Consider the following 26,169-nt stretch of genomic DNA (forward strand, 5'->3'; position numbering starts at 1 on the left):
TTTTTAAAGTTTATGATTCAGTACTATACAAGTTACTCAATTCTTTTTTTTTTTTTTTAAGACAGGGTTTCACCATGTTGGTCAGACTGGTCTTGAACTCCCAACCTCAGGTGATCCACCCGCCTTGGCCTCCAAAGTGCTTGGATTACAGGTGTGAGCCACTGCACCCGGCTTGAAATACTAAATTCTTTTTTTTTTTTTTTTTTTCAGACAGAGTTTTGCTCTTGTTACCCAGGCTGGAGTGCAATGGTGCAATCTCGGCTCACCGCAACCTCCGCCTCCTGGGTTCAGGCAATTCTCCTGCCTCAGCCTCCTGAGTAGCTGGGATTACAGGCACGTGCCACCATGCCCAGCTAATTTTTTGTATTTTTTTTAGTAGATACGGGTTTTCACCACGTTGCCCAGGAGGGTCTCGATCTCTTGACCTCGTGATCCACCTGCCTCAGCATCCCAAAGTGCTGGGATTACAGGCGTGAGCCACCACGCCTGGCGAAATACTAAATTCTTAAAATGTATTTCTCAAGCAAAATATGTCTCTGTAAAAATATATCCTACAAATTTCTTAATTTGTGGGGCACTTATACAATTAGAAAAGAACATGAGCATTCTATAACCAAATTTGCTGATAAGGAAAGAAAAGTGGCCGGGCGCAGTGGCTCACACCTGTAATCCCAGCACTTTTGGAGGACAAGGCAGAAGGATTGCTTGAGCCCAGGAGTCTGAAACCAGCGTGGGCAACATAGGCAGATGCTGTCTCTACAAAAAATAAAAAGTAGCTGGGCATCGTGGCGCATGCCTGTGATCCCAGCTACTCGGGAGCCTGAGATGGGAGGATCACCTGAGCCTGGGAGGAGAAGAAAGAAAGAAAAGAAAAGAAAGAAGAAAGGAAGGAAGGAGAGACAGAGAAAGAGGAAGGGAGGAAGGAAAGGAAGGAAGGGAGAAAGAGAAAGAGAGAAAGAAAGAAAAGGAAGGAAGGAGGAAAGGAGGGAAGGAAGGAAACGGAAGAAAGGGAAGGAGGGAAAGGAAAGAAGAAAAGAAAGAAAAGAAAAGAAAAGAAGAGTGGTCCAAATTTGGTCTGGGGCAGGACCCAGTGTGTGATGTATTATAGCCCCCTCTGGGAACTAAGCAGCATCCTTGCTAAAATGCTTGAGCAATTTTCTTACTAACCTAATGGGATTAGAACATTCTGCTGAGCTGAACCTGAAGCTAGTGATGAGCCTTAGAACCAGATATTTCTTAATTGGAGCACTTTCTTTTTATGCCTCTAAGCAAATATTGAAATTAGTTTCCCTTTGTGTCAAATTTGAAGTAAAACTGTCTTGTACTTGTAATAATTCCATCTGAGAAGATGTTTTGCCAATGTTTTAATTCAATCTCTGGTCTGTCTAGCAAATGGAGAATTATACTATTGTGTTGGAGCAATATTCAAAGTCTTCGACGGTAACAAGGCATGATGATTATTCTCTATCTTTCATCTACAGGAAGTTTAGAAGGTGAAGAAGTTATTCCTTTTAAGCTTCTGTTTTACTAGCTCACTGCCCAGTGGCTGATGGGATGACATATTCCTGGTGAAGCCAGGGTTTCTTTTCCAACTTTAATCCCACTACTTACAGATTCTGCTTCTGAGGCAGATAAGAAAGTATGCAGCAAGCTGGGGAAAATTAGCAATGGCAGAAGACCACAACTTTACCGTAATGACTGTTAGCTTCCATGCTGGGATCTGACATTTTCTCGTTGTTGGAGTTCAGAAGTGGTACTGCTGGCCTTAAAATCAAATATAAAAAGGGAAAACAATATACATATATATTATATATATATGTTGTTCTAACCCCAAACCAACAAAGTAATCAAAGGAAGATCATGAGAAAACCAGGAAGAGTTTTCCAAGGTAAGGAAAACTTCACTGTCTCATTGGAAAACTAATATTTTTTTGCAACTCCAAGGATTACATGAAAAAAACTTTTTTTTTTTTTTTGAGACAGTCTTGCTCTGTTGTCCAGGCTAGAGTGCAGTGTTGCAGTCTTGGCTCTCTGCAGCCTCCACCTTCCAGTTTGAAGCGATTCTCGTGCCTCAGCCTCCTGAGCTGGGATTACAGGCATGCACCACCACGCCTGGCTAATTTTTGTATTTTTGGTAGAGATGGGGTTTTGCCATGTTGGCCAGGCTGGTCTTGAACTCCTGACCTCAGATGATCTGCCTACTTCAGTCTCCCAAAGTGCTGGGATCACAGGCGTGAGCCACCATGCTTGGCTGTGATAAAACTTTTTGCTATTAAAATAAGCATCAGGACCAAAGGGCACATGAACACCAGAAGGGCTTCATAGCCCACACCCAAGCCCCTGAATTTCTTATTCTGTGCGACTGTTTCTCTCCAGAACACAGCAATCATTTCCATACTTTTGGATTTGGGATTTCAAGAACAGTAAAGATAGTAAAACCATTTCTTAAAGGCCTCTATTTTGCCAAATTTAAAAAATGTTATCTACTACCTTTATAATTTCATAAGGAAAAGGAGATTTCACAAATAATCATCTAGGAAGGACGTGATCTCAGAATAAAAGCCATGCCTTCCTATGAAAGGACAATCGGCAGTCTTCCACTGAGCTACACACACACACGCACACACACACACACACAGACACACACACACACACACATCTCACAGCCAAGGAAGGCCTATATTTTTGTGAGTTTGCCAAGAGCCACTGAAAACTTCCTAATGACCAGAATCTTCCTCCAGACATGTCCGCCCTGCTCACAGAGCAGCCGCCCCCTTCTTAGAAATATACTCACCTGGACATTTCCACCGGCATCTGCTTGGCTTTATAAAAGAAAAAGAAAAACCAAAGTCAGTCTACGGTGCCCACATCCATACCACTATAATGGCAAAACAGCAATTACTTTTGCACCAACCTAATGGAAAACACTTTTTCTTTTTCTCCTAGTAAGCTGTGAAGGAACACTCTTTTCAACGACATTTGACTTTCCAGAAGATTGAATACCCAGAAAAAGAGAGAAAAGAAAGCCAAATATATTCACACTTTTACAAAAGACAGAAAAGAAACAGGTATGCTCTTGGTCTTATACCAAGATATTTCCCCAGAAACATGATATCTTGACTATTTTAGTCAGAAGTGATTTTCATTAGTGAAATGTGATGGAAAAGAGTCAATACAAGAACCAGATTAGCCGTAAGCAGGCAGCTCTCTCTCTCTCTCTTTTTTTTTTGAGACAGAGTCTCTGCTATCCGAATGTCACACACACACACACACACACACACACACACACACACACACACACACAGAGTCTCACTCTGTCACCCAGACTGGAGTGCAGTGGTGTGATCTGGGCTCACTGCAACCTCTGCCTCCTGGGTTCAAGTGATTCTCCTGCCTCATCCTCCTGAGTAGCTGGGATTACAGGCGCCCATCACCAGGTCCGGCCAATTTTTTGTATTTTTAGTAGAGACAGGGTTTCACCATATTGTGCAGGCTAGTCTTGAACTCCTGACCTCAAGTGATCCGCCCGTCTTGTCCTCCCAAAGTGCTGGGATTATAGGTGTGAGCCACTGTGCCTGACCACTCTCTTTGATTCCAGATAATTACAAAAAGTAAAGGCCAAATCAATCCCTGTGCTGGTAACTTCAAGCTAGCTAATGCCAGGGTGTGCTCTGTCTTCCCTGAGGAGTGGCAGTTTTCCTGACAAAAACCAGGGCCCCTCCTCATCCTATCTGCCCCTCCCATCCTAGGCAGCAGGACCAAAGGCTCCAAAAGAACCTACCTTATCCTACAAAAAAATTTTTGCAGAATTTACTGATGCTATGCTCTTTTCCTTGAGTCTTGGACAGCTGACTCTGATTCCTGGTTATCAGCAGGTGATCCTGACTGCCCAGCCAGGCTTACTTAGCTAACCTCGACCACAGGGTAGAAGTCACAGCACAACTGCCAGGTTAATGACGAAGCATTCAATGTGTGTGTGTAACATGTGGGTGTTATGCGAATGTATGTGTGTCGCCAGATACTTGTAATACACTCTGTGTATTACAGGACCAGGTGTGGGAAAATCTACAGAAATGGTTTCTTCTATCCACACGAAGATGCAATTTCTCCCCAAATTTATCTTTTCTGGTTTGCCCAAGAAGGAAAGTGATAGCTTTCACTTTTGCCTAGCTGAATCCAGGGGTCAGAAAAGCACCACAAATCCCTGGCTGCCTTCTTGGCAAGGACGATCAGTCAGAATGGAAGGAAAGAACTATGCTCACCTTTGGATTTCCTCAGAAAATAACATTTGGCCCCAACGATTAAGAGAGCAATGATGACTCCGATGACAACCACTGCAATAAGTCCTTTCTTCCATGGGGCAAGAACGACTGAAAACAAACAAAATTTTTTTTTTGGTATAAAGGCTCTTTTTCTGCCAGGAAGAAATAATATCAAGCTTAAGCAACAAAAGTCAGTCAGATTCTCACAGCTCTTGTCACAGGCAGCTTGCCTTAGCATCTACCTACCTCCTGAGGGGCCCTGCACTCACAGCTGGTGAAGAAACGATCGTTTCTGCTGCAAATAGAGGTCAGCTGCGGTCCCCAAGGAGGGAACAAATCAGCTTTGCTGGAGTAGACTTTTTTTTTTTTTTTTTTTTTTGAGACAGGGTCTCATGCCTGTCACCCAGGCTAGAAGCTGATCACAGCTCACTGCAGCCTCAACTTCCTGAGCTCAAGCAATCCCCCCACTTCAGCCTCCCGAGTAGCTGGGACTACAGGAGCATACCACCACACTTGGCTATTTTTCGTTTGTTTGATTTTTGAGGCAGAGTTTTGTTCTGTCATTCAGGCTAGAGTGCAGTGGCATAATCTCTGCTCACTGCAACCTCTGGCTCCTGTGTTCAAGTGATTCTCATGTCTCAGCCTCCTGAGTAGCTGGGATTACAGGTGTGAGCCACTGCACCCAGCCTATTTTTGTACTTTTTGTAGAGACTGGGTTTCACCACATTGCCCAGGCTGGTCACCAACTCCAGGGCTCAAGTGGAGTAGACTCCTTTTTGGCGTGTGTGTTCAGCCCTCTTCCTGGACAGAAAACCACCCCCACACATATAAGTGGGCTCCGCAACCATGTCTGTTCTGCCTGACCCAATCTCCTTGGCCACAGGTGATCTGTGGGTGGATGTGTGACCCAAAGTGACTCCATGGTGAGTCTGCCAAGACTTTGTAATTGGAACAGTGTGATATTCTCCCAATTCCTTATAATAATCAATTCCTGGGCCGGGTGCAGTGGCTCAAGCCTGTAATCCCAGCACTTTGGGAGGCCGAGGTGGATGGATCACGAGGTCAAGAGATCGAGACCATCCTGGTCAACATGGTGAAACCCCGTCTCTACTAAAGGTGCAAAAAATTAGCTGGGCATGGTGGTGCGTGCCTGTAATCCCAGCTACTCAGGAGGCTGAGGCAGTATAATTGCCTGAACCCAGGAGGCGGAGGTTGCGGTGAGCCGAGATCGCGCCATTGCACTCCAGCCTGGGTAACAAGAGCGAAACTCCCTCAAAAAAAAAAAAAAAAAAAAAAAAAAAAAAAAAAAAATCAATTCCTCTTTTCTACTTAATTTCAGTGAATTTCTGTCACTTGCAACCAAGAGCCTGGAGGACGTTGGTCTCCCAGCCTTCAGTCACGTGAGCTAAACTCTCCCGAACTCCCTCTTACAAGGGCTGTGTTCTCTTTTCTAGCCCTTGGGAGCCCACAGCACAGCTCACTGTGGAGACCATGACTCACCTGTGACTGTCAGTATTTTGCTTCTGGGGATACTGGAGGCTTGGTTGGCTCTGTTGAAGGCTGTGCAGTAATACTGTCCCTCGTGCTCCTTGCTAGCCTGTGACTTGGCCCAAAATGTATGGGTGTCATTCAAGGTTCTTTGGAAGAAGGGTTTGGTCTCCTTTTCTCTGTAAAAGCTATAGGTGATGGGATCAGATCCTTCAGTCACAGCGCACTGCAGCACAATGTCTGCGCCAGACTCCACCACCGTATTTGACAGGATAGAAATCTGGACCTCATCCACCGGGGCTGAAAAGCAGGAAAAGGATTCACACTGAGCAAACGGCAGAGGAAGAGAAGCAGTACAGCCACTGCTGAGGGCCGGCTCCCTCCCGGCTGTGACCTGGACTTGGATTGTGCTCTTCATTCCAGCTACTCCTTGCATCGAACGTTCTTCACGTTTCCTCCTCTGATTAACCCAGAAGGGCAGGAAAGCAACAGACGCCTCCTGTTCTCACTTGATGATTAAACACAACACAAAAGACATCTACCTCCCTTCATTTACCCCTCAAGGCTTACAGGACGCTTGGCTTTACTGTAAAATTAACTTCAGGCTGGGTGCCGTGCCTCACGCCTGTAATCCCAGCATTTTGGGAGGCCAAGGGAGGCGGATCACAAGATCAGGAGTTCGAGACCAGCCTGGCCAATATGATGAAACCCTGGCTCTACTAAAAAGACAGAAATTCGCCAGGCATAGTGGCATGTGCCTATAGTCCCAGCTACCTGGGAGGCTGAGGCAGAAGAATCACTTGAACTCAAGAGGCGGAGGTTGCAGTGAGCCAAGGTCACGCCACTGATTCCAGCCTGGGTGACAGAGCGAGACTCCGTCTCAAATAAATAAATAAATAAATAAATAACTTCAGTGTTCTGCTGGGGTCTATTTTGTGTATGTACATAAGTGTGTGAGTGTGGTTGATTTCTCTCCCTCTGCTTACAAAAATGCATGACACTTCTTCCAGATTTTTTTTTTTTTTCCTGAGACAGAATCTCGCTCTTATCACCCAGGCTGGAGTACAGTGGTGTGATCTCAGCTCACTGCAACCTCTGCCACCTGGGTTCAAGCAATTCTCCTGCCACAGCCTCCCCAGTAGCTGGAATTACAGGCACACACCACCACATCTGGCTAATTTTTTGGATTTTGTTGTTGTTACAGAGATGGAGTTTTGCCATGTTGGCCAGGTTGGCCTTGAACTCCTGACCTCAAGTGATTTGCCCATCTCGGCCTTCCAAAGTGCTGGGATTACAGGTATGAGCCACTGTGCCAGGCCACAGACAACCTTGACCCACTGCCTTCTCTAGCTATTGGCCATCTTTTCTCCTTTTTCCTTTATGCTTGGACACCCTTATTTCCCACTTTCTTGTTACCCCTGAAATCTGACTGCCCTCTTGTGTAGTCACAATCTTGTGACACCATACTCTAGCTCGAGTTTGGAAGAAAATGGGAAGGTCACCTGACTCCCAACCAATGTCCCTGAGTCCCCTGCAGATTAAATTCAGGGGTGGATGCTCTTCCTCCAGGTTCCCAACCTTGGCCTCTCTGCAGCTCACTGTTGCCCAGATCCTACTGTGGAACTCAGCTTTTTCTGGGCTTCCTCAGGATTCTGATTCTCTTCCTTTCTTACCCTGGCACCCCTTTCTTATTCACTAGTTATTCTTTGTTTTGCCCTGAAGTACAAACTTTCTGCAAAATTCAGGCCTGAGTTTTCCACCCCCACTTTCCTCTTGGGTGATTTCACCTGCAATCACAGCTTCTGTCTCTGAACCACCGGCCCCTAAACCAACAGCTCCCATCCAGGTTACTTTCCCAGACTCCAAGTCTCCCTGAGTACCTGGGCATTTCCACTTGGAAGCCCAGCCAGCCTCACTCCCTGCAGGTCCAAGCAGAACTCGGCGACCCTCTGTATCTGCTTTTCCTAGCTTCATGCTCAACTACCAAAATTTGGATCCTAAATTGTCTTCCCAAGTAGACTTTCCTTCTAGTGAGAGAGCAGACTGATCAGCAGATGGTGTTGTGACTTACGAGTCACTCTGCTGTGAGTGCAGGCTGCGGTGAGACCACGGAGGAAGCCAGGCACCGGGCCTGGACAGCAGTGGGCTCCAATCCCAGTCCCATCACCCACCAGCTCTCTGCCCTAAGCCTCAGCCGCGTCATGATAAAACAACAGCAATTCTGTTATTGGTCTTCTGTGGTTATAGTGAGTTTTCATTGGAGCAATTTACTCCACTACCTTCGCACAGGGCTGGACACATGGTCACTAAATGTCAGCCACTCATATCGACCCAGTTAAAACCAACAGCTTCACATGGGCTTCTGCATTAGCCTCTAACGTACCACGAGGTCTGAAGTCCCCATGCCTGCTCCCTGACCCAGCCACCAGGTGGATCTTTCCGAGAACTCTTTGCATCCTGTCCTTCCTTCTGTCTTCTGGCTTTTCACTGTATGCAGGTCAATTTCCAACTCCTAAGACTGGCACTTGATGCCCTTCACACATGGGCTCAGCCACGTTTTCAGCACCTATCTAGTGATTCTCCATTCCCAACCTCCAACCTTTGTTTCCAGCCATCTGATTTCCCACAGTCTTTGTTTTTTGTTTTTTGTTTTTTGTTTTTGTTGAGATAGAGTCTCACTCTGTTACCCAAGCTGGAGTACAGTGGCACAATCTTGGCTCACTGCAATTTCCACCTCCTGGGTTCAAGCGATTCTCCCGCCTCAGCCACCTGAGTAGCTAGGACTGCAGGCACCTGCCACCATGCCGGGCTAATTTTTGTATTTTTAGTAGTGGGGCGGGTTTGCCATGTTGGCCAGGCTAGTCTCAAACTCCTGGGCTCAAGTGATCCACCTGACTCGGCCTCCCAAAGTGCTGGGACTGTAGGCATGAGCCATCACACCTGGTCACCCACAGTCTTTTAAATTGCCCCATGGAAGCTTTGGCTCATGTGTTTGCTGGAGATGTTCAGTCATCCTTAGCCATCTCTGCCCACCCATTCTCAAGCCCTGGGTCTTAGCCCAGCTCTTTCACAATGTTTCCCACTTAAGTTAGATGACGTCTGACACACCCTGAATTACTGTCACCATCACTATAAAGGATATAGTTTATGTGACAATTAACCAAACATTACCTCTAACATTTTTTTCTATGTTTATTTGTATTGTGATTCAGATATTTTTCTCTTTAATTAGGAGATCTTGTGTTTCTTATTAAAGCATTGAAACAAAGAATATGTCTTCTTTATTTTGGTATGCCTCACAGCATTAGGGGCTTAGTTTATGTTCATGTTAACTTTTCTTTCCAAGATACAGTCTTACTCTGTTGCCCAGGCTAGAGTGCAGTGGTGTGATCTCAGCTCACTGCAACCTCTGCCTCCCAGGTTCAAATGATTCTTGTGCCTGAGCCTTTCGAGTAGCTGGGATTACAGGTGCTTGCCACCACACCCAGCTAATTTTTTTTGTATTTTTAGTAGAGATTGGGGGGGGGGGCGGTTTCAACATGTTGGCCAGGCTGGTCTCGAACTCCTAACCTCAGGTGATCCGCCTGCCTCAGCCTCCCAAAGCGCTAGGATTACAGGTGTGAGCTACCGCACCTGGCCTATGTTAACGTTAATTGAAAAGGTATGGCCACTATTAGACCTTACATGAATAGAAGCAGGAATCCCTCCCTCCTACTCACATCCAGAGCAGCACGTGTAAATAGTTACTAAACAAGAAGGACGAAGAGGAGGACGCCTTATTAAACTTTTTACAACGGGATGCAAAGTATCTAAGATACACAAGCAATGGCACTCCTGAGGCCTTCTGAGAGGCACGAGATAGAGGCTTAAGAAAAAAAACTATCCACCGCCAAGACAATGGTATATTTCTCTTGCGTATGATGAGAATCCCAGGCAAATGTTAGCTGTTCCCATGAGACCACAGCCTATAGCTCTCATTGCTGCGGATTCCACACAAGACAGAGTTGCCCGGCTAGGGTCACAACTGTAGTGTCCTGATCTACAATTCTCAGAACAGTGTATCTGAAAAGGAGAAAGTGCTAAGGGAGCCCAAATGCACAACTTCAGTGCTTCCTGCTGCAGGACACTTTCACGCTTCTCATATTTTAGCAGTTCACCGAAAGCTTCTAGAAAGAGATTACATTGTCCCCATCAATAGTCCCCAAATATTTTCCAGCCTCCTTTACTGGGCCTTGGCCCTGCTTTGGTGCATATCTAGCACACGGACTGTGCATAAGCACTCCCTACTTCTCTCTTTTTTTGTTTCAGACGGAGTTCTGCTCTTGTGGCCCAGGCTGGAGTGCAATGGTGCATCTCAGCTCGTGCAACCTCCATTTCCTGGTTTCAAGCGATTCTCCTGCCTCAGCCTCTCAAGTAGCTGGGATTATAGGAACCCCCCACCATGCCCAGCTAATTTTTCTACTTTTAGTAGAGACAAGGTTTCACCACGTTTGCTGGTCAGACTGGTCTTGAACTCCTGACCTCAGGTGATCCACCCACCTCAGCCTCCCAAAGTGCTGAGATTATAAGTGTGAGCCACCACGCCTGGTCCCTTATTTCTCTTATTGTCCCCACAATCCTTGGGCAACCCTAAACCTTCAAAAATGTTAACAAATGCCCCAAGCCAACATGATTTCTTCTCATAGCACAGTAACTTACCTATCACCTTCACCCTCAGAGCCTCACTTAACAGTCGGTCTTGGGAATGGCAATTATTCACAGCACAATAGTATCTGACATCTTCGGTGGGGTTGTCTTTGAATACCGCAGGGTCATTTGAGCTCTTCGTACAACTCTCCAAACTTTCTGTATTTTTAAAAAGCTGATAAGAAATGGGTGAAGTTCCACTGATCGACTGGCAACTGACTTCGATGGTCTGCCCTTTTATGACCTCAAACTGGGTGTTATGAGAAATCCTCGGCCTGGAGAGCATTTCTAGAACAGAGGGAGAAACCACCCTAAAGGCACTGAAGGCAAAAGCGAAACATTCAGCCCAAGAGGTTCCTTCTCTAAAACCTGGGCTTTGCTTTCTGTCCCTGCTGTAATTTCAAATGCCTGCCTGCTTTATTTAGCCTTATAGGACACCTATGAGACTAACAGGCTGTGTGTGTGTGTGTGTGTGTGTGTGTGTGTGTGTGTGTGTGTTGTGTGTGTGTGTGGTGAGAAGGGAAAGGGAAAGAGAAGTGCAATAAGCAAAATGGAGAATGACAGAAATACATGTTTATATTTTACCATAGCTCACATGCACATGCACACATACATATGCTTTTCTTGTGTTGAGCAAAGACACAGAAAGCATAGGAAAAGTACAACAAGTAGCCAAACAAAATTGTGTGTGTGTGTGTGTGTGTGTGTGTATTTGAGACAGGGTCTCATTCTATTACCCAGGTTGGAGTGCAATACTGCAATCAGGGCTTACTACAACCTCCCAAAATCAAGCAATCCTCCTACTTCAGCCTCCCCAGTAGCTGCGACTACAGGTACACACCACACCTGACTAATTATTTATTTTCTGTAGAGACAGGGTCTCACTATGTTGCCCAGGCCTGTCTTGAACTCCTGGACTCAAGTGATCCTCCCATGTCAGCCTCCCGAAGTACTGGATTATAAGTACAAGCCACCACACCTGGCCCAGGAGATATATATATATATATATATATATATATATATATGTATATGTATATATATGTACATACACACACATATACACACACACACAGATATATATGTATGTATGTGTGTGTGTATATATATACACATATATATATATATATATATATATTTTTTTTTTTTTTTGAGACGAAGTCTCGCTCTGTCACCCAGGCTAGAATGCAATAGTGCAATTTTGGCTCACCACAACCTCTGCCTCCCAGGTTCAAGGGACCCTGCCTCAGCCTTTCGAGTAGCTGGGATTACAGGTGTGCACCACTACACCCAGCTAACTTTTGTATTTTTAGTAGAGATGAGGTTTCACCATGTTGGCCAGGCTGGTCTTAAAACTCCTGACCTCAGGTGATCTGCCGGCCTTGGCCTCCCAAAGTGCTGGAATTACAGGCTTGAGCCATGATGTCTGGCCGATATATATATTTTTAAATACTTCTTGGCCTGCCTTTGAGTTAGGTGGTTAGAGTATTGACAACAGGTTCAGTTGAAGCTACAATAGAATCTTAGCTCACAGCCACAGGTTAAATGAAAGGATCACAACTGAACAATAATAGTGATAGTGACCACTTGACTGGAGATCTAGAATCATCTCGAATCTCGCCACACAGAGTGTGGTCCAGAGACCAATAGCATCCACATCACCAAAATGCTAGTTAGAGATGCAGAACCTGGCCCCATCTGGACCTAAAATACTGAATCAGAACCTGTATTTTAACCAGGTCTTGTACACACATTTAGGCAGGCACCTGTAATCCCAGCTACTTGGGAAGCTGAGGCAGGATACCCTGGAGCAGTAACCTAGGAGACAGAGGTTGTAGTGAACTGAGATCATGCCACTGCACTCTAGCCTGGGCAACAGAATGAGATTCTGTCTCCAAAAAAAAAAAGCCAGGCGTGGTGGCTCAAGCCTGTAATCCCAGCACTTTGGGAGGCCGAGGCGGGTGGATCACGAGGTCAAGAGATTGAGACCATCCTGGTCAACATGGTGAAACCCCGTCTCTACTAAAAATACAAAAAATTAGCTGGGCATGGTGGCACGTGCCTGTAATCCCAGCTACTCAGGAGGCTGAGACAGGAGAATTGGCTGAACCCAGGAGGCGGAGGTTGCCGGTGAGCCGAGATCGCGCCATAGCACTCCAGCCTGGGTAACAAGAGCAAAACTCCGTCTCAAAAAAAAAAAAAAAAAAAAAAAAAGTTTTAACATTGGCTAAGTAGTGTTTCCTCCCTGAGCTTTTGGGTGGTTACTTCCTCCAGCAGGCTGAACCTTGCCAGAATCTTAGCAAGTCAGAACCCACATCATCATCAGGGAATCAGTACTCTGAGCAGGAATACCTCCTTGTTTCTTTGACCTTTTGATTTCACCCTTCTTTCCCTCTAGTTCTTACCCTGCCTGAGTCTGATCAGACCGGACAGGGCGGTGGCTGCAGATAAATTTCCTTTCTCCCATTCAGCCCCGGATGCCCTCTGAGTCAGCGCTGATATACTCACCACACACGACTATCTGGACTGTGTTGCTTTTCTTGACTACTTTGCCAATACCTGCAGTGCAGATATACGTCCCACTGTCCCACTCTGAGACTGTCTTACTGAAATTTGAAGTCTGTGACACAACCGTGTCTTCCTTCAGGATGGTGAAGTTGGCTGTAGTCATTCCTGGGATGGAGCAGAATAGGGACAGTTTCTGACCTTGGTCCAGACGTTCGGAGGAAGATTCCAGTTTGGGCTTGGAAAATAGTTCTGAAAAACAATGCATGGGAATGGAGTGAGATGTGTCTGGACGCCACCACAAAGCCCCTTCCTGGAGAGGACCTTGGCTCAGATGCTATTGGAAGCACCAACTTCCAACTTCCAGCAAAAAGTTTTCCTTTGCTTCTCGTATACCTAACGATCACCCCAGTAAGGATCATTCTTTGTCTAGGATTCCAATGGCAGGTTTTCCTTTCTTGTTAATCCAATTTATTTCAATGAGAAGGATTAGAAAAGTTTTGCAACTTGTGGCCAGATGCAGTGGCTCATGCCTGTAATCCCAGCACTTTGGGAGGCAGAGGCGGGTGGATCACCTGAAGTCAGGAGTTCGAGACCAGCCTGGACAATATGGTGAAACCCTGTCTCCACTAAAACTATAAAATAAGCCGGGCATGGTGGCAGGCGCCTGTAATTCCAGATTCTCGGGAGGCTGAGGCAGGAGAATTGCTTGAACCCAGGAGGCAGAGGCTGCAGTGAGCCAAGATCGTACCACTGTACTCCAGCCTGGGTGACAAGAGTGAAACTCCCTCTTAAAAAAAAAAAAGTTTTGCATCTTGTAATGCAGCAAATAATGACTCATGCATTCACTCATTTATTTGTTCACTCGCTCATTTCACCCCACAAGTATTTACTGCATGCTCTCTCTGTGGTGGGCCTGTTGCTAGGCATTGAGAGAGAGCAGTGCATCAGAAACAGTCTCTGACTTCAAAGCGCTTAGATTTAGTGGTAGATTCAGATGTGTTGTTTGTGACAGAGCCCATGAGAAAAACACTGAACCTAGGCTTAGGGAATCAGAGAAAGGACTTTTGGAGAAAGTTATCCAGAGAAAGTCTCTGAGACAGAATGTCTCAGTCCATCTGGGCTTCTACCACAAAATGCTGTAGACTGGTCTATTTATGTCTGTGAATACTTCAAAGGTAAAACCAGCTCTTAGGTAGCCCAGTAAGTTGCCCAGCACACAGATGGTGCTCAATATGTATTGAATTGGTACTTTTCTTTAATGAGATCATATAAATTGTGTCAGTAAAAAAATACCATGAGCCATCAAAATATAAGTCATTATCAATAATTACACTGCTAGTACACACTATAGACCAGCAGGAGCCAACGTGTATGCCAATATCCCAGTTGGGTAGTTGGCAGCCTACCCGTGGTACTGGGGACTCTTGTTGACACTGCACACTCAATGCCTGACACATAGGAGGCTTTTAGTAAATAAGTGAACAAATGAATGAATGAATGTATGAATGCAGACACACATGAACACCTTCACGGTGCAACCGAGAAGTGCTGACTCTCTCTGTCCCCTGTCATCCAACACTCATTCCTTCATCCAACAAATATGTATTCAATACCTACTGTGTGCCAGACACTGTTCTAGGTGTTAAGGGCATAGCACTGAACAGAATAGATAATGTTCCTGCCCTTAGCCGCTCACGTTCTAGTGGCTGCATACACACAATAAACAAGAAAGGTAGAGTATATTTTTGGTGCTAAGTACTTTAGAGAGAAATAAAGCCAGGTAAGGGGGATTAAGAGCCTGAGGGAATTTTCCAGCTCATGGATTTAAAAGCCAAACAGGCCTGAGGGTAATTCTTGTTCTACCCCTTGGTAACCCTGCAATCTGACCTCTCAGTTTGAGTTTCCCCATCCATAATGTGGGCACCCTTATACCTATCTCCTAGAATTGTTATGAGCATGAAATGAAAATATATATAAACCTAGGCCAGCACTTTGGGAGGCTGAGGCAGGCAGATCACTTGAGGTTAGGAGTTTGAGACCAGAGTGGCCAGCATGGCGAAACCCTGTCTCTACTAAAAATACGAAACATGAGCAGGGCATGGTAGTGGGCACCTGTAATCCCAGCTACTCGAGAGACCAAGGCAGGAGAATCACTTGAACTTGGGATACAGAGGTTGCAGTGAGCTGAGATTGCACGGCTGTACTCCAGCCTGGGCAACAGAATGAGACTTTGTCTCAAAAAAGAAAAAGAAAATGTATATAAACCCATCATACTGTGTTCAACAAAGGGGAATTGTTGTCACTTTTTTTTTTTTTTTTTTGAGACAGACTCTCACTCTGTTGCCCAGGCTGGAATACAGTGGCGTGATCTTGGCTCACCGCAACCTCCACCTCCCGGGTTTAAGCGATTCTTGTGCCTTAGCCTCCTGAGTAGCTGGGATTATAGGCACATGCTGCCACACCCAGCTAATTTTTGTATCTTTAGTAGAAATGGGATTTCACCATATTGGCCAGACTGGTCTTGAAGTCCAGGCCTCAAATGATCTGCCCACCTTGGTCTCCCACATCCAGGGATCACAGGTGTGAGCCACCACACCCATCCATGTTATGATTATTTTCGAGTTTACTAATGCTTTCTCATTTGTGGCTCTGTCGTAGGACCCATGTCTGGGATTTAGCATTGTGCTTGGCACAGGGGACAGAGAAATATAACAGAGTAAGGAAATATTAACCAGTATCATAGAGTCTTACTCTGTACAAGGCTCTCACTTAATCATTATAACAGTCCAAAAACGTGAGTGCTGCCATAATCACCATCTCACAGAGCTGCGGCATGTTCAACAACTCACCCAAGGTCACAGAAGCAGTGAGTGGCAGGTTTGAGATTTGGTGTCGGAGCCCCTACCCTCAACAAGCACAGTGGACTGTTAACTCGCTCTGCATTGACTTCTTCCATGAGCACCAAAGCCCCACCTGAGCACATTCATTCAGATAAGAAGGGGCAGAAAATGTATCAGCTCTCTTCCGCCATGCTGGATGGCAGCTGGGTGGCTTCTTGAGCCCGCCACATGCCAGCCCTCTCCCGCAGCAGCAGCCCTACCTGTTATGTTGACGACGACGCTGCTGACCTTGGCTATGCGGCTGGACTCCACTTTGCACGTGTAGTTGCCACTCTGCTCCACCGTGGCCATGACTGAGTACACAGCCTCGTTGCCGTGTTTGCTGTTGGCCACAATCGCCTTGTCCTTCTGAATTATGATTTCTGGAAACTCCTGAGCTAGGTGAGTCACTTGAATGGTGCACTTAATGTGGAGTTGATCTCCCTCCGTGATCATTCCGGTGGGGCTGATGTGGAACTTGGGCATAGAGAAGGATTCTGCCAGAGAAGAAGACAACCCCGTTGGACTCAAGTGCAAACCTGGGCAAGAGGAAGCTCTTCTGATCTTTACCTGCTCCCTGTTATCCAACTTCTATTGTTCCTAACTTTTTTTTTTTTCAAGACAGAGTCTTGCTTTGTCACCCAGGCTGGAGCACAGCGGCGTGATCTCGGCTCACTGCAACCTCTGCCTCCCAGATTCAAGCAGTTCTCTTGCCTCAGCCTCCCGAGTAGCTCAGCTAACTTTTTGTATTTTTTTTTTTTTTTAGTGGAGTTTCACCGTGTTGCCCAGACTGGTCACAAACTCTTGAGCTCAGGTAATCTGCCCACCTCTGCTTCCCAAAGTGCTGGCATTAAAGGCGTGAGCCACTGTACCCAGCCTTTCCTAACGAACTTTAAAAATTCAACCTTTCCTCTCTAAAACTTTTGCCTGGGTTGCTCTCATACTCTCTTGCTTCTCACTCACTCTTGCATCTTCAGGCTTCTTCACTGCAATTCTCTGGCTTTCTGAAGCTTCCCAAAGGCCAAACACTTTCTCTAGATCTCGCCTGCAGAAACCTTCAAATGACTTCAGAAATAACCACAGTATTTAGACATGATCTTCCTCCTGCCCACTATGGATTTTCTAGGCTCTTCTCAGCACTTTATGGAAGCTTGGCATTTCAGCATGAAGATACTACAGCTTTTAAAAGTTCAGCTATGTGAAATGGGCTGCTTCATGGAAATGCATATTTGAATAATTGCATCCCTTCAAAAAAGTGGCTTCTAGTCTTTTCTATTTCATTTTTGTAAATGCTGGCCATCACTTACTAAACTGATTTCAGGACTTACACAGTTTGAAAAACAATTTTGCCCTAGCATGGGGCTTTACGCCTATAATCCTAACACTTTGGAGCCCAGGAGTTCTAGAACAGCCTGGGCAACATAGTGAGACCCTATCTCTATTAAAAAAGAAACATAGTTTTAGTCAAGTATAGGTTAGATACCAACCGGGGCACAGGATCTTCAGGGAAGTAGGGATAGGTCCTAGGCTTTCATTTCCACTGACAATAAAAAACAAGCCCAGGGCATAAACTCAATACATGCACAGATTCCACTGTGTAAAATACAAAATAGGGATGTTTAAAAAATGCTAAAAGTGAATTTAGAGTAATCTAATACTTTAATATTCATTAGTGGTTTCTAACTTTTTTTTTTTTTTAAGATGGGGTTTCACCATGCTGGCCAGGCTGGTCTTGAATTCCTGACCTCGGGTGATCCACCCACCTCAGCCTCCCAAAGTGCTAGGATTACAGGCGTGAGCCACCTCGCCCGGCAGTTTTTAACATTATAAAGTCAATTCATGGCCAGGTTTGGTGGCTTACACCTGTAATCCTAGCACTTTGGGAGGATGAGGTGGGCAGATCACCTGAGGTTGGGAGTTCGAGATCAGCCTGGCCAACATGGAGAAACCTCATCTCTACTAAAAATACAAAATTAGCCAGGCATGGTGGCGCATGACTGTAATCCCAGCTACTTGGGAGGCTGAGGCAGGAGAATCACTTGACCCTGGGAAGCAGAGGTTGCGGCGAGCCGCGATCACGCCATTGCACTCCAGCCTGGGCAACAAGAGTGAAACTCCATCTCAAAAAAAATAAATAAATAAAAAATAAAGTCAATTCATAATAAGAAGTTATCATAAAATAACAGCCTGCCTTCTCAAGTAAAAGTAAAAAAGGGGAGGGCATCCTTTACATCCTAGGACTCTCAAATTTTAGGTCTTCTGGGGAACCTTAATAATAGCTGAAGGGTGTTTTTCTTTTACCCAAATCAACTCCAGATGCACCAGAGATTTAAATACAGGGGGAAAAGAAATGAAACCACAGCACAGTAAAAGAAAACATAGGTGACATTTTTTTTTCCTTTAATAATCTTGACATGGACAGGCACAGTGGCTCATGCCTATAATCCCAGCACTTTAGGAGGCCGAGGCAGGTGGATAACCTGAGGTCAGGAGGTCAAGACCAGCCTGGCTAACACAGTGAAACCCTGTTTCCACTAAAAATATAAAAAATTAGCTGGGTGTGGTGGCACATGCCTATATCCCCAGGTATTCAGGAGGCTCAGACAGGAGAACCACTTGAACCCAGGAGGTGGAGGTTGCAGTGAGCCCAGATCGTGCCATTGCACTCCAGATTGGGCAACAAGAGCAAAACTCCGTCTCAAAATCATCATCATCTTCTTCACATGTGGAAGACCTTTAAGTATGAAACACAAAACTGAGATGCCATAAAGAAACATGATAGGTAAATTTGACTAGCTGAAGGTTCAAAACTTCAGCATGGAAAACTTAAAAAAACTAAAAGGAAAATGACAAACTAGAGAAAATATTTGCATAATCTCGATGACAAAGCACTAATTAATTTCTAAAAGGCTCAGCTGGGGGCAGTGACTCACACCTGCAACCCCAGCACTTTGAGAGGCTGAGGGAGGAGAATTGCCTGAGCTAAGGAGTTTAAGATCAACCCAGGCAACACGGTGAGACCCTCCATCTCAAAAAATGTATCACAAAATATTTCTTAAAATAAAATAAAGGGCTTGAACAAATCAATCAAGAACAATAAAAAGAGCCTTGGTTAGTTAAATTTACCTATCTTGTTTCTTTAATGGCACTGAGTTTTGTGATTCACAATAAAAATGACAAAGTGTATATGAATAGGCAGTTTAAGGGGGGAAAAAAGTAATAGATGAATAAACAAACTCAACCTCACTAAAAACTAGAAAAATACAAATCACCACAACAATGGTATGTATCACTATACCTCAACTAGATTGTCAAAAATAATAAAACATTGAAATACTCTGCTGGGTGCCAGGTGCAGTAGCTCATGCCTATAATCCTAGCAATTTGGGAGGCCGAGATGGGAGGATCACTTGAGGCCAGGAGTTCGAGACCAGCCTGGTCAACATAGCAAGACACTCATCTCAGAAAAAAACAGAAAGACTCTATTGGTAAGGAAGTGGGAAAACAAACACTAACATCACGTTTGATAAAAATGTTCAACCACCTGAAGAGCCTTTGGCAATATCTAGCACTCTGGGAATATCAAGCCAGGCATGGTCGACCAAGTCTTTTACAAATGAAAGGAATTAGCTCTTTGTCAAAGGTACTATGCAAATATTTTCTCCACTTTGTTATTTGTCTTATTTTATGATAAGTTTTTCATGCTGAAGTGGTTTTTGTTGTTGTTGTTGTTTTTGAGATGACGTCTGTTGCCCAGGCTGGAGTACAGTGGCATGTAGACTCACTGCAACCTCTGCATCCTGGGTTCAAGTGATCCTACCACCTCAGCCTCCCGAGTAGCTGGGACTACAGGTGCCCACCACCACACTTGGCTAATTTTTGTATTTTTAGTAGAGACAGGTTTTCACCATGCTGGCCAGGCTCATCTCGAACTTCTGACCTCAGGTGATCCATTGCCTTGGCCTCCCAAAGTGCTGGGATTACAGGTGTGAGCCACCACATCTAGTGTCATGCTCAAGTTTTTAATCCACTGAAAATGCAAAAAGCATTTGATTCAACAATTTGACTGCTAAGAATTAACCCGGGCCCAGCACGGTGGCTCATGCCTGTAATCCCAGCACTTTGGGAGGCCAACGCGGGTGGATTGCCTGAGCTCAGGATTTGGAGACCAGCCTGGGCAACACGGTGAAGCCCCATCTCTACTGAAATACAAAAAAATTACCCAGGCATGGCAGAGTGTGCCCGTAGTCCCAGCTACTCAGGAGGCTGAAGCAGGAGAATCGCTTGAACCTGGGAGACAGAGATTGCTGTAAACCAAGATTGTACTACTGCACTCCAGCTTGGATGACAGAGCCAGACTCCGTCTCAAAAAAAAAAAAAAAAAAAATAGTTGCCAAAGTACACAAGTTATAAGTACAAATATCTACACTGTAGGATTGTTGTCACAGCAAAAACTGAGAAAAATATCTAAATGCCCATCAACAAATGAGAAGGTAAAAATCACTTAAGCCCAGGAGTTTGAGGGTTGTAGAGATGGCCCATCCCTACAGTAGAGTTCTGAGTTCTAAAAATGATACAGATCTATATTTCTTCATACAGACCATCGTCCATAAGATTTTGTCAAGTTTTTTTTTTTTTTTTTTTTTTGAGGCGGAGTTTCGCTCTTGTTACCCAGGCTGGAGTGCAATGGCGCGATCTCGGCTCACCGCAACCTCCGCCTCCTGGGTTCAGGCAATTCTCCTGCCTCAGCCTCCCGAGTAGCTGGGATTACAGGCACGCGCCACCATGCCCAGCTAATTTTTTGCATGTTTAGTAGAGACGGGGTTTCACCATGTTGACCAGGATGGTCTCGATCTCTTGACCTTGTGATCCACCCGCCTCGGCCTCCCAAAGTGCTGGGATTACAGGCTTGAGCCACCGCGCCCGGCCGGATTTTGTCAAGTTTTTTAAAAATTATTAAAATGAGCCGGGCGCGGTGGCTCAAGCCTGTAATCCCAGCACTTTGGGAGGCCGAGGCGGGTGGATCATGAGGTCGAGAGATCGAGACCATCCTGGTCAACATGGTGAAACCCCGTCTCTACTAAAAATACAAAAAAATTAGCTGGGCATGGTGGCACGTGCCTGTAATCCCAGCTACTCGGGAGGCTGAGGCAGGAGAATTGCCTGAACCCAGGAGGCGGAGGTTGCGGTGAGCCGAGATCGCGCCATTGCACTCCAGCCTGGGTAACAAGAGCGAAAACTCCGCCTCAAAAAAAAAAAAAAAAAAATTATAAAATGGTGTGATAGGTTCCCATCTTTTGTAAAAATAAAACCTGTGTGCGTGTGTGTGTGTATGATATATAAATATATATAGAAAAGTCTACAGGATCATGCGTTTTTTGTCACTTTATCTACATACTTTATATCCTGCTCTTATTTCCAAAAATTCTACCCAGAGCACATATGATTCAATAATAGAACATATAGACACACACACCATAGGCAGGATAAAGTGGGATGCCAAAAGAAGGAGACCATTTATGACAAACTGTAAGGTTCTTGCTTTGAAAATATTTGCAAATATCTCCATGGGTGTGGCTTCCCTGACTTTTCATACTTGGCCAATGAGCCCGGAGCCTGGGAGTGGCTGACTACCTGTGCTAGAGTCCTGCTTGTCCTGGACACTCCCCGGCTTCCCTGCTGCTGCCCTCTTCTCTCCTGGGAGCATTTCTCATTTGTTTAGTGTTTGTCCAACAAAAGTCTATGGTTTTTTTTGTTTTGTTTTGTTTTTTGAGACAGAGTTTCGCTCTTGTTACCCAGGCTGGAGTGCAATGGCGCGATCTCAGCTCACCGCAACCTCTGCCTCCTGGGTTCAGGCAATTCTCCTGCCTCAGCCTCCTGAGTAGCTGGGATTATAGGCACGCGCCACCATGCCCAGCTAATTTTTTGTATTTTTAGTAGAGACAGGGTTTCACCATGTTGACCAGGATGGTCTCGATCTTGACCTCGTGATCCACCCGCCTTGGCCTCCCAAAGTGCTGGGATTACAGGCTTGAGCCACCGCGCCCGGCAAAAGTCTATGTTAAACGTTAGGACACCAAGGCTGAGGACCTGGCCCTCTCTTACCTCCCGATCCCCTCCAGACCCAACTTCCTGGTGTCTGACCCTCAATGGCTTAAAGCAGTGGCTTCCAAACCACAGATCACATAATGCATCAGTGTAGTGCATCATGGCTCGTGTTTATAAAGACTGAAATAGGGCCGGGCGAGGTGGCTCACACCTGTATTCCCAGCACTTTGGGAGGCTGAGGCAGGCGGGTCATGAGGTCAGAAGATCGAGACCATCCTGGCCAACATGATAAAACTCCGTCTCTACTAGAATACAAAAAAATTATCCAGACATGATGGTACATGCCTGTAGTCCCAGCTCCTCTGGAGGCTGAGGCAGGGAATCGCTTGAACCCTGGTGGCAGAGGATGCTGTGAGCTGAGATTGTGCCACTGCACTACAGTGACAGAGCAAGACTTCGTCTCAAAAAAAAAGAAAAAAAAAAGACTAAAATAGGCTGGGCGCAATGGCTATAATCCTAGCACCTTGGGAGGCTGAGGTGGGCGGATCATCTGAGGTCAGGAGTTTGAGACCAGCCTGGCCAACATGGTGAAAACCTGTCTATACTAAAAATACAAAAATTAGCCAGGTATGATGGTGTGCCCCTGTAATCCCAGCTACCTAGGAGGCTGAGGCAGGAGAATCGCTTGAACCTGGGAGGTGGAGGCTGCAGTGAGCCGAGATTGCGCCCACTGCACTCTAGCCCGGGCGACAGAGCAAGACTCTGTCTCAAAAAGACAAGACTGAAATAGAGTAGAATAGGAAATATTGAAATGTCTCATATGAATACTGGGGGTTAACATCAAAATAAGAGAAAGAGAATACAAGAAAAAGAGAAGAGTTGAAATGATTTTAACAAAATTTTTTAAATGCATCATATATACTGGACAAGGTGGTTCAGGCCTGTAATTCCAGCATTTTGGGAGGCCGACGCAGGACTTTGTAAACCCAGGAGTTTGAGACCAGCCTGGGCAACATAGCAAGACCCTGTCTCTATGAAAAAAAAAGAAAAAAAGGAAAAATTATCTGGGCATGATGGCACGTGGCACAGTCCCAGCTACTTGGGAGGCTGAGGTGGGAGAATCACTTGAGCCCAGGAGTTGGAGGTTACAGTGAGATATGATACAGTGAGCACTCCAGCCTGGGCAACAAAGCAAGACCCTGTCTTTGAAAAAAAAAAAAAAAGAGGAAAAAAAGGCCAGGTGCAATGGCTCACACCTGTAATCCCAGCAGTTAGGGAGACAAAGGTGGGAGGGATCACTTGAGCCCAGGAGTTTGAGATCGCAGTGAGCAATGATCGTGCCACTACACTCCAGCTCAGGCAACAGAGCAAGACCCTGTCTCAAAAACACATACAAGGTCAAGCACGGTGGCTCATGCCTGTAATCCCAGCACTTTGGGAGGCCAAGGCAGGTGGATCATCTGAGGTCAGGAGTTCGAAACCAGCCTGGCCAACATGGTGAAACCCCGTCTCTACTAAAAATATAAAAAAGAGGCGTGGTGGCTCATGCCTGTAATCCCAGTTACTCCAGAGGCTAAGACATAAGAATCACTTGAACCAGGGAGGCAGAGGCTGCAGAGAGCCAAGATCCAGCCACTGCACTCCAGCCTGGGTGACAAAACAAGATTCTGTCTCAACGAAACTAAAACAAAACACACACACACACACACACACACACACACACACACACACCAAAAGCATCACCTATATTAAGGATAAAGTGTTGGTGAAACTCTTCTTTGAAAAATTATATGTAATTTCACTGAATCACAGTTTAAAAAAAAAAAAAAAGTTTGAAAAATACTGGCTTAAAATGATTAAGTTTAAGTCCTGAGAACAACAGCCCAGCCAGAAGGCCCTACCCCTTTCCAGTTCTGGGTTCTTTCTCCCCATGCCAAACCAGAAACCACAAAGAACGACGAGAAAGGGAGCAGCAGGACTCTGACCTCTCACGGTGACCAGGTCACTCTTGGTATATTCCGAGGTCTGCACGTGGATGCCAGAAATTATCCTAGCTTGACATCGGAAGGTTATGACACTGTCCTGTTCCTCAATAGGGAATTCCAGCGTCACAAAATTCTGGTCCCGAGAAGTCTTCTCTCTTTTTTGCTTGACAATTTTTGAATTCAGTCCAAGTTTTTCAATTGTGAAGTGTATTGGGGCCTTTTCCTCTGGGACGGAACAGTTGACTCTTACGACCCCACCTTGGATGGCCTCTTTCTTGTCCAGTGTCACGCTGGGACTGGGCACTCCTTTGAGGAAAGAGAAAGTCTGTCGGTATCAGCCTGACTGAGAGACACAAGCTTCCCTCCACCGAGTTCCGAAAAAAGGAACCATGAGAAGGTTCCTTTTTTTGTTCTCTGAATACTGAATGCGACCTATCAGGTAATAACTGAGCAGGTATGTGCCCAGTACAGCACCAGGTACTTTGAAAAATATAAAATCTGGAGGCTGAGGCGTGTAGATCTCTTGAGCCCAGGAGTTTGAGACCAGCCTGGGCAACATGGTAAAATGCCATCTCTACAAAAAAATTAAAAATTAGCCAGGCGTAGGGGTGTGCACTGGTAGTCCCAGCTACTTGGGAGACCGAGGTGGGAGAATGGCTTGAGTCCAGGAGGTTGAGGCTGCAGTGAGCAATGATCGAACCACTGCACTCCAGCCTGGGCAACAAAGTGAGATCCTGTCTCAAAAAGAAAAGGAAAGAAAAAAGGGCCATGGAGAGGGACACTGACCAGCTGGACACCCTGCTTTTCCATTCTCATGAAAAGAAGAAAAAAGGGGAGAGGAGAGGAGAGAGGGGAGGGAAAGGAAGACATTTGAGACCAGCCTGGCCAACATGGCGAAACCCCGCCTCCACTAAAAATAGAAAAAAATTAGCTGAGCATGGTGGCAGGTGCCTATAATCCCAGCTACTTGAGAGGCTGAGGGAGGGAGAATTACTTGAACCTGAAGAAAGGCAGAGGTTGCAGTGAGCTGAGATCACACCACTACACTCCAGCCTGGGCAACAGAGTGAGACTCTGTCTCAAAAGAAAAAAAAAATCACCACTAAAGAATTTATCCATGTAATTAAACACCACCTGCCCCCCAAAAACCAATTTTAAAAAATAAATAAAATATGGCTGGCCATGGTGGCTCACACCTGTAATCACAGCACTTGGGAGGCTGAGGAGGGCGGATCACTTGAGGTCAGGCATTCGAGACCAGCCTGGCCAACACAGTGAAACCCCTTCCCAACTAAAACTACAGAAATAAGCTGGGTGTGGTGGCAGGCCCCTGTAGTCCCAGCTACTTGGAAGGCAGAAGTAGGAGAATCGCTTGAACCTGGGAGGTGGAGGTTGCAGTGAGCCGAGATCATGCCACTGCACTCCAGCCTGGGTGACAGAGTAAGACTCTGTCTCAAAAAATAAATAAATAAAAATAAATAAAATATAGTCAAGATGTAGTTGGTATTTTCTTTTTTTTTCTTTTTTTTTTTTTTTTTTTTTTTTTGAGACAGAGTTCCACTCTTGTTACCCAGGCTGGAGTGCAATGGCGCGATCTCGGCTCACCACAACCTCTGCCTCCTGGGTTCAGGCAATTCTCCTGCCTCAGCCTCCCAAGTAGCTGGGATTACAGGCACGCACCACCATGCCCAGCTAATTTTTTGTATTTTTAGTAGAGACGGGGTTTCACTGTGTTGACCAGGATGGTCTCGATCTCTTGACCTCGTGATCCACCCGCCTCGGCCTCCCAAAGTGCTGGGATTACAGGCTTGAGCCACCGCGCACGGCCTAGTTGGTATTTTCAGTGGTTTATAATCCCATTGGGAAGAGGACAAATTCAGATTCCCAACAGATGCAGCTTAGAGGACAGAAGGTAGCCAGTGTTTGTCAGTGTCACTGTGATCGTTGTTAGCATTTGCTGAATGCAGCCACAGGCTGGAACTGACTTTAACTGATTCCATAAACATTGACTAAGTGCCTACTATGTGCCAGATTCATTGTTCAGGATGTAAAAATAAACCAAATGCCATCTCTATCTTCATAATTTCACTATCCGGAAGAGGAGACAGAAGTGTGAGAAAGGAAGGCAATATTGAGTGAAATAAGAAATTTCTGGACCAGGCGTGGTGGCTCAGGCCTATAATCCCAACACTCTGAGAGGCCAAGACAGGTGGATCATTTGAGGCCAGGAGTCCGAGGCCAGCCTGGCCAACATGGTAAAACCCCATCTTTACTAAAAATACAAAACATTAGCTGGGCATAGTGGCATGGGCTTGAAA

The 26,169-nt window shown here is 45.6% G+C and overlaps 1 protein-coding gene across 3 annotated transcripts in view; it reads right to left on the reverse strand.

Moving 5' to 3' along the window:
- Positions 1-26,169, reverse strand: part of PECAM1 (platelet and endothelial cell adhesion molecule 1) — a 74,826-nt gene that overhangs the window by 29,879 nt on the left and 18,778 nt on the right. For all 3 annotated transcript variants that reach the window (XM_039476306.2, XM_039476307.2, XM_039476305.2), the window contains 8 exons: positions 23,853-24,158; positions 16,041-16,316; positions 12,941-13,189; positions 10,448-10,723; positions 5,762-6,049; positions 4,262-4,369; positions 2,794-2,821; positions 1,691-1,764 (listed from right to left, as the gene is read on the reverse strand). In XM_039476306.2, coding sequence (XP_039332240.1) covers positions 1,691-1,764; positions 2,794-2,821; positions 4,262-4,369; positions 5,762-6,049; positions 10,448-10,723; positions 12,941-13,189; positions 16,041-16,316; positions 23,853-24,158 — 1,605 coding nt within the window. The remainder of the gene's footprint in view (positions 1-1,690; positions 1,765-2,793; positions 2,822-4,261; positions 4,370-5,761; positions 6,050-10,447; positions 10,724-12,940; positions 13,190-16,040; positions 16,317-23,852; positions 24,159-26,169) is intronic.

This window comes from Saimiri boliviensis, chromosome 17 (assembly GCF_048565385.1).
Source record: "Saimiri boliviensis isolate mSaiBol1 chromosome 17, mSaiBol1.pri, whole genome shotgun sequence".
NCBI lineage: Eukaryota > Metazoa > Chordata > Mammalia > Primates > Cebidae > Saimiri > Saimiri boliviensis.